Source organism: Chlorocebus sabaeus, chromosome 21 (genome assembly GCF_047675955.1).
Source record: "Chlorocebus sabaeus isolate Y175 chromosome 21, mChlSab1.0.hap1, whole genome shotgun sequence".
NCBI classification, from domain to species: domain Eukaryota; kingdom Metazoa; phylum Chordata; class Mammalia; order Primates; family Cercopithecidae; genus Chlorocebus; species Chlorocebus sabaeus.
In genome coordinates this window covers 76,324,423-76,336,130 of record NC_132924.1, presented here as the reverse complement: position 1 = coordinate 76,336,130, position 11,708 = coordinate 76,324,423, and the positions used below count along the sequence as shown (strand labels likewise).

Below are 11,708 nucleotides of genomic sequence, written 5' to 3'. Positions count from 1 at the left end.
CATATGGAAAATAGCATTTCTAAAAAGCTATAATTTATATTTTTTAAATCACCAAACTAATCAGCATTAGTTATCAAGTTTAACTACCCGGGGCTTAGAGTTTATATTTTGAAGATCATATTCTGAGTCTTTTAGATTTAAAAAAAAAAGAAAAATGAAAAGAAAGAAATTGGCCGATTATTAGTAAGATAAATATTACTTTTCTCACAATGGAAATACTATAGTATCTGCCTAGCCTGTATTTTCCAGTTTCTGATAAATTCTAGATGAAATTCAAAGTGTGGTGTCACAATGACAGTATGTGAAACTACTCTTAAGAAGCAAAGGAGTTTAATTTTTAGTTATTTTCTTGTGTCAGCTGTCTCCCACAGTTGCGAATACTATTCTCTTAATAACTCTTATTATTATTATACTATTTTTCAGATGAAAAAACACTAGTGATGTGGCTGGACTCCCAGGTGAATGGCCATGTCAGACCCCAGAGATGCTACATCCTTAACCTTATTCTCCCAACTCAAAGATTCCCTAGGCATGGCAGGCTATGAAGCACAGCCACGAATCAAGGTGATGAGGGCTGGGACATTAAGTGGTAACCTGGATGGACAGTAGATTAGGAGGCTCCTCTAATGCCGTATCACTGCAGGAGTCACAGAACAGCACAATTCAGGGAAGTCCCCCTAAGTTGAATTGACAGCCATTTTGGTGGGATAGAGACTAAAGGTTGAAATTAATTTGATATCTAGAATGTGAAGAAATCAGATATTTTGGGCATGTATAAGTTTGTGCACTGAGATTCAAACTCACAATATCAATAATACAAAGCAGTGTATAATAAAGCCAAGCAATCAGCACAATGGCTTTTCCTGGAATTCAGAGGAGAGAGATCATTGAGAGCAATCAAAGAAGGTTTCCCTGGAGGATGGCACCTGCAACAATAATAGTACTACTAATAACTATTTATGGAGGGCTTGATTCTTTATATATTATTGATACGGTTTGACTGTATCCCCACCCAAATCTCATCTTGTAGTTTCCATAATCCCCACGTGTCATGGGAGGGACCCAGTGGGAGGTAATTGAATCATGGGGGTGGTTACCTCCATGCTGTTCTCAAGATAGTGAGTTCTCACGAGATCTGATGGTTTTACAAGGGGCTTTTCCCCTTTCACTCATTCTTCTTCTCCCTGATGCCATGTGAAGAAGGACATGTTTGCTTTTCCTTCTGCCATGATTGTAAGTTTCCTGAGGCCTCCTCAGCCATGCTGAATTGAGTCAATTAACTATACTTGTCTCCAATTTTTTTTTTTTTTTTGATGGAGGCAACCCAAATATCCATTGATGAATGAATGGATAAACAAAATGTGTTAAAATAACATACAATGGAATATTATTCAGCCTTAAAAGGGAAGGAAATCCGGTCATATGCTACAACATGGATGAACCTTGAGGACATTATGCTAAGCAAAATAAGCCAGTCACAAAAAGGCAAATATGGTATGATTGCACTTATATGAGGTCTCTGAAGTAATCAAATTCATAGAAACAGAAAGATGAATGGTAGATACCAGAGGCTGAGGGGCTGGTGGGGAAGGGGAGGTCGTTGTTTAATGGGTGCAGAATTTCAGATTTGCAAGATGAAAAAGGTCCAGAGATTCAAATTGTTTTACAACAACATGAATATACTTAACACTACTGAACTGTACATTTAGAAATGGTTAAGATAGTAAATTTTATGTGTTTTTTGCCACAATAAAAAAAAGCATTGCTATAATATGAATGTTGAGGACTTTGTGTTCTGAAAAATAAATAGTTTGAATTAAACAAACAGGCAGCAGATCAGATTTGGCCCTCCTAGTTTGCTGACCCATGGTCTAACATACTCCTACAACCCCTGTAACCTGCACTGTTCCTTCATATATTTCTCCTCAAAACCTTTTTATAGAGTAACAGAATGTTACAACTGCAAGTAGACATAGAGACTTAGGGTCATTTTGGGGTGTAAGGGTATGGGGACTGGGGAATTGGGAGGGGTATTTTCCAAGGTCAGAGAGGTAGTAAACAGCAGAGCAGTTAAATTACTGTCCAGGCCAAGTGCAGTGGCTCACGTCTGTAAAATCCCAGCACTTTGGGAGACCAAGGCGGGTAGATTGCCTGAGGTCGGGAGATCAGACCAGTCTGGCCAAAATGGTGAAACCCAGTCTCTACTAAGAATGCAAAAAAAAAAAAAAAAAAAAAAAAAAAAAAAAAAAAAAAATTAGCCGGGCGTGGTGGCGTGTGCCTGTAATCCCAGCTACTTGGGAGGCCGAGGCAGGGGGATTGTTTGAACCAGGGAGGTGGAGGTTGCAGTGAGCTAAGATCGCACCACTGCACTCCAGCCTGGGTGACAGAGTGACTGAGAGCAGAGAGACTCCATCTCAAGGAAAAAAAAAAAAAAGAATTTAGCTGCCCAAGATCTACTGCTGTTTGTAGTGATCTATAGATTCTTAATGATCAGGCAAACAATTTTTGATTTGACTGGGAGTGAATGCAGCATTTAGATGTGTCAACCTGAAATAATGAAAAGGGTCAGAATCGTGTTCTAAAGAGTTTATTCAAGCGAAAAGCTGGTTAATAGCCATTCCAGCTCACGCAGACTCCAGAGAAATGGGGTCAGTGCTCTGAAGTTAAAATTAAGTTCTTGCTTTTATAGGAAGACGACAAAGAAATTTAACAGTATTACAACATTTTTCTATACAAGGCTGGTTTGAGAATTACAACCCATTAATTTATTTGTTTTCTTTTCCATACAGCTTGTTTTCTTTATAGAGGATTTTCATTTTGTTTCCAATTTAAAAGAGTGTATTTAACATTTCATCTTAAGATAATGAGATCGTCATTAAGTCTTTGCCTGAGAAAGGTAAGAGGGAGGCTAATCTATAATGAAGATTAACACTGGAGAGGGAAGAGGTTTTCCCTGACACTCTTCAGTCATTTACAACATTTTACAAACCAATACAGGTAAGAAAGAAGGTCTATAATCAGAGAAACAAAGTTTACAGCTGCCTGGTTACAGCTGCCTAGGATATAGCTGCTTTTCAGGCCCCATAATCACATTCTTTTAAGGCTCAAAATAATTTGGAGTTCCAACAGCTTAGATTTCAAATTACTTAATATCACAACTGAATTCCACAGGTGCCACTATAAATATACACTGAATTAAAAATACTCTAGTAATGAGTCCTCTAGTCCTCTGTGCTTTTAAAACTAGAGATAGAAGAAAAAAGGACGGTACTGATTACAGAACTTACCTTAAAACAATGCTAAAATTGTTTTAAATGTGGTTTCCCAGAAGTAATTTAAGTAGCACCTAATACTTTATGAAATGTTAAAATAATCCTATTTAATACAGTACTAATCGCCAAGAAAAAAATTACATTGGCCACTAGTCACTTTTAGGGAATTGTGTAAATCTGTCCCTCTTCTTGACAGAATTAATGAACAATACAGGTAAGGAAGAAAGTCAATGAGATGTACAAAAATTAGCAAGGGAATATTTTAAATTGCTTCTTATGTAAACATTAAGTAACAACTTAGAAGACAAATAGTTATTATTTTCTGAATGTCTGACTTCCTAGGGGTGGCATAAAAGGGAAGGACAAATAAAGCCCAGTTCAGCAGGCCAGGATCTAAAATTAAACCATGAGTAAAATGCTCAGAGTGCAATGTTCATTTTGTTTTGTAAAGTGAAGCAAGGCAAGCTAGAGGTTTTGCCTGGAGTGATATAAATTATTATACTAAACAGCTTCTTTCCATTGTCTAGAAAAAAACCAACCAATTACACTTTAGAAGTCACGTCGAGCAGAGATTCCAACATAATCCATAAAGTTGATGTAGTATTCCAGGAGTTAACAAAGTACAAATGTTACTGTTTAATTTATACAGCTTCAATTATACTGTCAATATTGTGTTAAAAGACATTCCTCCTAGACTTTTCTGGTGTACACAGAAATATGCTTTTCTAAAGCACCGGTTCTCAATGAAAAACATCCTGTAAACATCTGTCTCTTTATAATATCTGTATGATATGCATAGAAAAGAGCGAGTAAATACTTTAGATTGCTTCTTATTTAAATATAATACATAAATGCAACACACTAGCGTAGGTAGTATCCTAGCTCAGAAAAAAACAGCTGTTATAGACATTCCATGATTGTACATCATGGAAACTTGAAAACAGATTATTAAGTGATATTGGGGAATTGATGCTTTCATAGGTGGAATGATACTGTGGTTATGAAGCAAATGTCCTCATTCTTAGGAGAGATACACTGAATTATTTAGGGTGAAGCATTTTGATGTCTGCAACTTACTCAAATAGTATTACGAAAAGGCATGTCTATTACCTGTATATTTGGATTTTTTTCACAATAAAGAATGGGAGTGCCCTTTCCACAAGATGGTACAAAAAGATAAGAAGGAAGCTCCTGCCCCTCCTAAAGCCAAAGCCAAAGCGAAGGCTTTGAAGGCCAAGAAGGCAGTGTTGCAAGGGGTCCACAGCCACAAAGAAAAAGGTCTGTAAGTCACCACCTATGTCCCACAGCCCAAGACACTGTGACTCAGGAGACAGCCCAAATATCCTCAGAAGACCATCCCCAGGAGAAACAAGCTTGACCACTATGCTATCACCAAGTTTCCTCTGCCCACTGAGTCTGCCATGAAGAAGACAGAAGACAACAAAACACTTGCGTTCACTGTGGATGTTAAAGCCATCAAGCACCAGATCAAACAGGCTGTGAAGAAGCTCTATGACATTGATGTGGCCAAAGTCAATGCCCTGATTAGGCCTGATGGAGGAAGAAGGCATAAGCTCCACTGGCTCCTGATTACAATGCTTTGGATATTGCCAACAAAATTGGGATCAACTTTGTTGCTGACCCAACAAAACTGGGATATTGCCAACAAAATTGGGGTCATCTAAACTGAGTCCAGCTGGTTAGTTCTAAATATATGTATCTTTTCACCAGGTACGTGCCTCTTTGTCAACTTCTGTTTGGGCTGGGGATGCCATTCACAGGTACTGAGGTTGTAATGGGGCCTGGGAAAGACTCCTGTTCTTCTTATCCTTTCAGAACACTCACTCTGCCACTCCACCATGCTTGATCACTGAAGAGATCTTTGTGACTAGAGCTAGTTGTCCTAGGAAAACCAGAACTTGTCTCCATAGTAGAGGGAAGAAAACAAGAAGCTGCCGGATGGCAGTGGCTCACGCCCACCATCACTTTGGGAGGTCCAGGTGGGCAAATTAGTTGAGGCCAGGAGTTCAAGACCAGCCTCGCTAACATGGTGAAACCCCATCTCCACTAAAGATACAAAAATTAGCCGGGCGTGGTGGTGGGCACCTGTAGTCCCAGCTACTCAGGAGGCTGAGGCAGGAGAATCTGGGAGTCAAAGGCTGCAGTAAACTGAGATCCGGCCACTGAACTCCAGCCTGGGTGACAGAGCGAGACTCCGTCTCAAAAAAAAAAAAAAAAAAAAAAAAAAGAAAGAAAGAAAAAGAAAAAAGAAAAGAAGAGGCTTTACAAGAACCCCTTCTTTTATCCCTGGAAGAGGCTGTGTGTGAATCTGATGCCCATAGTTTGAAGGGGATTAGCATTCATTTCAGGGGAGTGTGGGTTGGCTGGCTTTCGGGTAGCACTTTGACCTCGCACACCTATCTACTATGTCCAACTGGTCTGTCTGCTTCTCTCAGCCCTTATCCAATAAAGGACAAGAATTAAAAAAAAAAAAAAAAAAAAAAGAGTGGGAGTGAGGGGAACAAAGGGCTTTTTTTTTTTTTTTTTTTTTTTTTTAATACAGAGTCTTGCTCTGTCCACCAGCCGAGTCCCATCTCGGCTCACTGCAACCTCCATCTCTGGGGTTCAAGCAGTTCTCCCGCCTCAGCCTCCCTAGTAGCTGGGATTACAGGTGCGCTCCACTATGCCTAGCTAATTTTTGTATTTTTACTTGAGATGGGGTTTCGCCATGTTGGCCAGGCTGGTCTCGAACTCCTGACGTCAGGTGATACTCCCGCCTTGGTCTCCCAAAGTGCTGGGATTACAGGTGTGAGCCACCGCGCCCAGCCTTTCTTTTTTTTTTTTGGAAATGGGGTCTTCTCTGTTGCCCAGGCTGGAGTGTAGTGGCATAATCACAGCTCACTGTGGCCTTGATCTGGATCTCCCAGGCTCAATCGATCCTCCCACATCAGCCTCTGGAGTAGCTGGGATCACAATTGCGGGCCATCAAGGTGGTCTAATTTTTTTTTTTTTTTAAATTATTATTTGTAGAGATGAAGTCTCGCTATGTTGCCCAGGCTGGTTTCCAACTCCTGGGCTCAAAGGATTTTCCCGCCTTGCCCTCCCAAAATGCCAGGATTACTTCTTCGTTGCTTAGTCAAGAACACTATGAAGAACTTTTGAGTAGTAACTTTAGCTTACCCTTTGGGTTTGCATGTATGCTGTTATTTTTTTTTTCTTCTGTTGTACAAAGGTATTATTTACCTTGTGCAGTTTCAGCTCCACCCAGGCGCAAGCAGCTCTTAGTCACGCTTAAGTTCAGCAGCCACTCTAAGCTAGCCTGAGGAGATAAAGTCCACACTTGATATAGTTCTTTACATTCCTGCAATGTCACACAGGCACATTCACTTTCAAAATGCAGAATAGTTTGGTTTGCATTTTTCTGCCAGTTTTATCTCCATTTAGAACCTGTGGTGGTGGTTTCTTTTTTGCCAAGATAACCCCAGAAACGAACTTTTTTTTTTTTTTTTGACCCCTGGCACACCCCAGGAGGACTTTTGTAATCTTTTTGCCCAACCACCCAATGCTGAATTTTACTTCGATCTGACTGTACTTAACTTTACTTCTTGAAACAACTAATTTCATTCTGCAGTTTAAAAAGCAAATCCAGTAAGAAACTCAGAATCACAACTGTAGGCTCTTTCGTAGTTATCCTAGCGTTAAAAAAGGTGCAAATTTAGATGAGAACCGTGTGTACCAGGGGGCTGTGATATCATTTTAAAAGTAAACGAGCACACAGTGAACGATGCAGTGCTGCCACTAATATTCAATACCTACTGCACAACACTTCAAATTACAGTTTAGTTTCTTCGCTACCAGGATCCTAGCGACATAGGCTAGAAGCATTCCAGTGCTTCTCGACTGTGATTGAGTTGGCTATGAGAGTCCATCAAAGGGTCTGCAGGATCCCATTTAGTTTTAGCAACTGTGGCTGGTGTCCAGGAATGTGTTCATGCGATCTGAAAGTAAGCCTCTGGCTTAGGACAGCTGGGGGGAACCAATTTGGTCTTAGGAGGGTCCCTGCAGAGTGTTTGAGTCGCAAGGCGGGGCGGGGCAGGCCGGGAGAAGGCTGCATGCTCCCAGGCGCTTCCTTTACCAAGATGGCTTCGACGCCCCGGCCCACAGGGGCGGCCATCTTGGTAAGGGTTGGAGAGGCAGGATGAGGGAGGCCGCTGCTGGCCCTGCTGTGAGATTCGAAGGTCATAATAAGGGAGTGACCCGGCGACGACTCGCCCCAAGGATGGCGAGGCGGCGAGCGCTGAAGCGCTGCCTGCAGCTGCTGGCACCCTCGGCGGAGCCGGCGAGGAGGGCGGAGGGTCGGAAGAACCCGGCCACCGGCCGCCGAGGCCCCTCCCGCTACGCGGGGAAGCTTTGCAAGGGGACTCTGTGGCCGGAAGCCGAGGAACAGAGGCGGCGCGCGCGCCCAGCCACCCCCATTGCAAGGTGAGTCCGCGCCCCCGCGCTCTCACCCCGCCTCTCTGGCCGCGCGCCCGCGGCCCGGGATCCCGAGTGCCCCGCAGCTCCGTGGTTTCTGTGGGACCTCGCGGGAGGCGGTTTTCTCCCGCCTGCTGTGTGGCCTCTCTGCTGCCTCATCCACCGTCTCTGGGCAGAGCAGTCCACACTCCCGAGCCTGGGGTGGTTTGGGATTCTTTGGCGAAGTGGAGCGGTCTGAGTGGGTTTCCCGGTCCCCGAGCCCTCCCTCATCCCGGAGATGCAGCACTTGTGAGCGACAGGGCTTCATTTGAATTTTCGCACCTCGCGAGTTGCGGAGCCTGCATCTCAGAAGCTGCCTGGGTGAAGAGCCACAGCATTATTTTTTTTTCTCTTTGGGAGAGTAGCTGTCTGGGATTTGATTGAGATTCCATCTTCCCTGCAAATTACCAGGTTCCATCTTCACTGATAGGAATACATGTGGGTTTATTTTCTTTCGGTTGTATGTAAATGAATGGGTCGACAACTTCCTCCTAGCAACTTATTGTTGCTTCATCTAGAGTATTTATCTTCTAAAAATCCATTCCAACAGGTTTCTCCCCTTTTATTTTGGAATAAGTGTACTTATTTAACTATGGAATGGAAATGAAGAGCAAAAAAGAAAAGGGGGGAGGCTAGCTGGGGAGCGGTGGTGGAAGGCTGAGCTTTCTTGAGTTTTCTGTTCTGTGGTTGCTTGCTTCTTATAAATTGGGTATTATTGCGGGCTTTTCAGAACACGTAATCAGATAGGTTTGTTGTTGTTGTTGTTGTTGTTTGTTTTTTGCTTTTTTTTTTTCCCCAAGCTAGAACTCGATATGGTCCTGGTAGTTGAGGTAGATACCCTTCCATGGGTTCCGGGATCACATGCATCGTTATACCTCAGTTAAACCTGGAAAATATTAAGGGAGTGAGTAAAGTTTATCGACCTTTTAAAAAGTCATTTCGTTCTTGTCTTTGCCTTTAGTGTACGTTGTTATATATACATGTTATAATATGAATGACTCACCTGGTTGGCTTTGGCTTAGCATGAAATGTTTGCTACTTGATAATTCTGATTAATTTGTCAAGGAAGTCATTCCTGAGATGCAGTTCTTCAAATTGAGAAATAATTTCCATGTTTGTTAAAAAAAGGAAATCTCTAACATTTCCATTTCTATTTTCAGTTACATTGGTTATGAATTAGCCGCAGACATGGACTTCGTTTAGAAAGAAGTTATGTAATCTTTAAAAAGAAAAGATTACCTATATTCCACAATAGTGTGATTTTTGTTGCAAGAAAATACTAGGTCTGTTAAAGAAGAAATTTAGGGTAAAAGTACTTATTTAAAATAATAATTTAAGAGAGAGATTGAGGGGTTAAAATTTTTTAAGTCAACTGAAAATATAGTCAGGATTTTCAGAGATTTTATTTTGTTAACGTTCTGCAGGCTTTCCTGCTACAAGAATTATAGTAAGTCTCCAAGAGACAAAAATACTTAGTGTGTTTCTCATACCCTTATTTTCACTCATAATTCCAAATTATATTTTAGAAATTCTATATTGCAAAATTCTAATTTTAAAATTAGTCCAGTTATAACTATATGAAGAACATTTTAGCATAAGCATTCCATCGCAGGATTTTGGTTATGCTTTAGTTGATACAATCATCCTTGTGTTTGTTTGAAAGGGGTATTATGTTACTTTGAGTGTTGGTGAGTTTGGAAAACTGAGGGGATTTTTATGAACATTTAGTCTGTGTTTGGAAAAGCAGCAGTATTTGCCTTTAATTTTGTAGTTTTATTCTGCTTTTTCTTTGTAGTGATGGATAGCTGTGGATATAGTGAGTTTTTCCATTGCTTTCTACGCTTTCTAAGTAAGAGTATAGCTATAGCTGGAGGACCGTTAATCTGGGCTTTTTAGGTTGAAATGCATACGCATAAGTGTTTTCATTGAAGTATTATTAGGGAAATGAACTGTGTGTATAATTAATCTTTAAAGAGCACTTTTATTCTGGAGGCTTGTGAGGGCATGCATAAAACTGTCATTAAAATATCACTCGTGATTTCTAGCATAAGGTTCAAGTAATACATCATTTGAACGCCTAAACTACTGAAGAATTCTGTCTACAATTTATAGTGCTTTGCTTGATTTGCCTTTTGAATTTATTAACCATTTATTGTGTATTTAAGTATTTTACTAACAGACTTTGGAGACAGATTACATATGAACTCATATATCCCCAGGGGCAGTTTTATATTAGAGATACAGTCTTCTGCCACCTCAGCTGGTTAAAAAATGTATTATAACTTTATCATTTACAAAGCTCTTTCAAGTATTTTAAATATATGTATATATAGAGAGAGTGATTTTATAGACATAAAATATGAAATTATTAGCCTTGTTCCACAGATGAGGAAAATAGGATGCCGAGAGCCTGGGAGAGTCTGGTGATTTGGCCAAGGTCCCTTAGCTCAGCAGCCCCAGGCTTCAGCAGAATATATACACTGCAGACTCATGTTATACCGGGGTTATATACACTGCAGCCTCATGTTACACCGGGGTTCCAATGAAGCGAAAGTGGAGGAGTGTGGATCAGCAAGCGTTGGTCAGCAACACACTCATAGATTGCACCCCTGCCTTTGGGTATCAGGTCGTGAATGGTCAGTGCTGTTGGCTATGGAGGCACAGGTCTGGCATATAGATGGATCAGCATAATTCAAAATCTTGATTGAAAAACAACTCAGTTTGTGCCTGCTACCTGGAATAATCCATTTTTCCTCTTGAAGGCGCAGACTCTTGTGTTTTATCTAATTTGGGCACCTTCCCAGATTAAGGGACAGTAATATATTGATTGAACAATAAATAATGAATGCCTGTAGACTTATGTGTGATTTTGTAATCTCTCTCAGTTACAAGAATGAATAAAGAAACACCAAGCTTTCTCATTGTTACTAGCACTCTTAAACTGGTCACATCTTTTTTTTTTTTTTTTTTTTTTGAGACGGAGTCTTGCTCTGTCACCCAAGCTGGAGTGTGGCGGGGCAGTCTCAGCTCACTACCACCTCTGCCTCCTGTGTTCAAGCGATTCTCATGCCTCAGCCTCCTAAGTAGTTGGGATTACAGGCATGTGCCACCGTGCCCAGCTAAAACTGGTCACATCTTAATAGGACACTCCGATGACAGCAGTCATTTGTTTTGAAAGTTGTTATTTTCTGTATTTTGAAGGTCCTTTGATTACAAAGATGTTCCCTGTTCAAGTTACTGTGTTTGTTCCTTTGGTTTGTTTAGAGAGCTCATGAAAAGCTCTGTAAACTAAGCTGTCTGTATATTCTGAACATGTGTGTGTGTGTGTGTGTGTGTGTGTTTTCCAGAATGTTGTGGTGCTTTATGGTTAAAGTAACCAATGAAAACTTAAAGAGTTTCTGGACTCAAATTCTTTTTTTTTTTTTAACTTGAAGCCAAACTAAGTAAAATACCCCATATAAAGTAAAATGTGTCATTTATCTTCCTATGCTGATTGTATGCTCTTTTGGTTCCAAGTGTTTTTAAGCATAATTAAGGTGACAGCATGGCCAATAGATAGTCCGGGTTCCATCATCAGCCAGAGCCAGATCCTTGGAATGTCATGTAACTCTGTGGCCTGACTTGCTTTACCTCTTAGGTAAAAGGGTCACACAAGTGATGACTTCTGTCATGGAATATTCAAGTTGGAAGGGACCTTAGAGGGAATGTACCTGGTTCAATCTCTTTAATGTGCAGATTTTTAATTTCTGCCTTCATAGGAGTTTAGCCTGTCATGATTACCTCAAAATTGAAACATCAAAATTAGGCTTTTCTACCATTTCACAGGTATGAGATACTTCACAATTCTTGCCTGAAAGTTGATTCCTTTCTCAGTCTTTCCTCATATAGTGTCTCACTTTTGTATGTAGATTAAATGCCCATTGT

At 40.7% G+C, this 11,708-nt stretch overlaps 1 protein-coding gene across 7 annotated transcripts in view; it reads left to right on the top strand.

Annotated features, from left to right (window-relative positions):
• The first annotated feature begins 7,410 nt into the window (after window positions 1–7,410).
• NAPEPLD (N-acyl phosphatidylethanolamine phospholipase D) overlaps window positions 7,411–11,708 on the top strand; it is a 48,634-nt gene continuing 44,336 nt past the window's right edge. Inside the window, exon 1 of one of the 7 annotated variants that reach the window (XM_073009206.1) lies at window positions 7,411–7,754. In XM_073009206.1, coding sequence (XP_072865307.1) covers window positions 7,471–7,754 — 284 coding nt within the window. In that variant the 5' untranslated portion in view covers window positions 7,411–7,470. The other 6 variants (XM_007982457.3, XM_073009209.1, XM_073009207.1 and 3 more) reach the window with 6 other exon arrangements.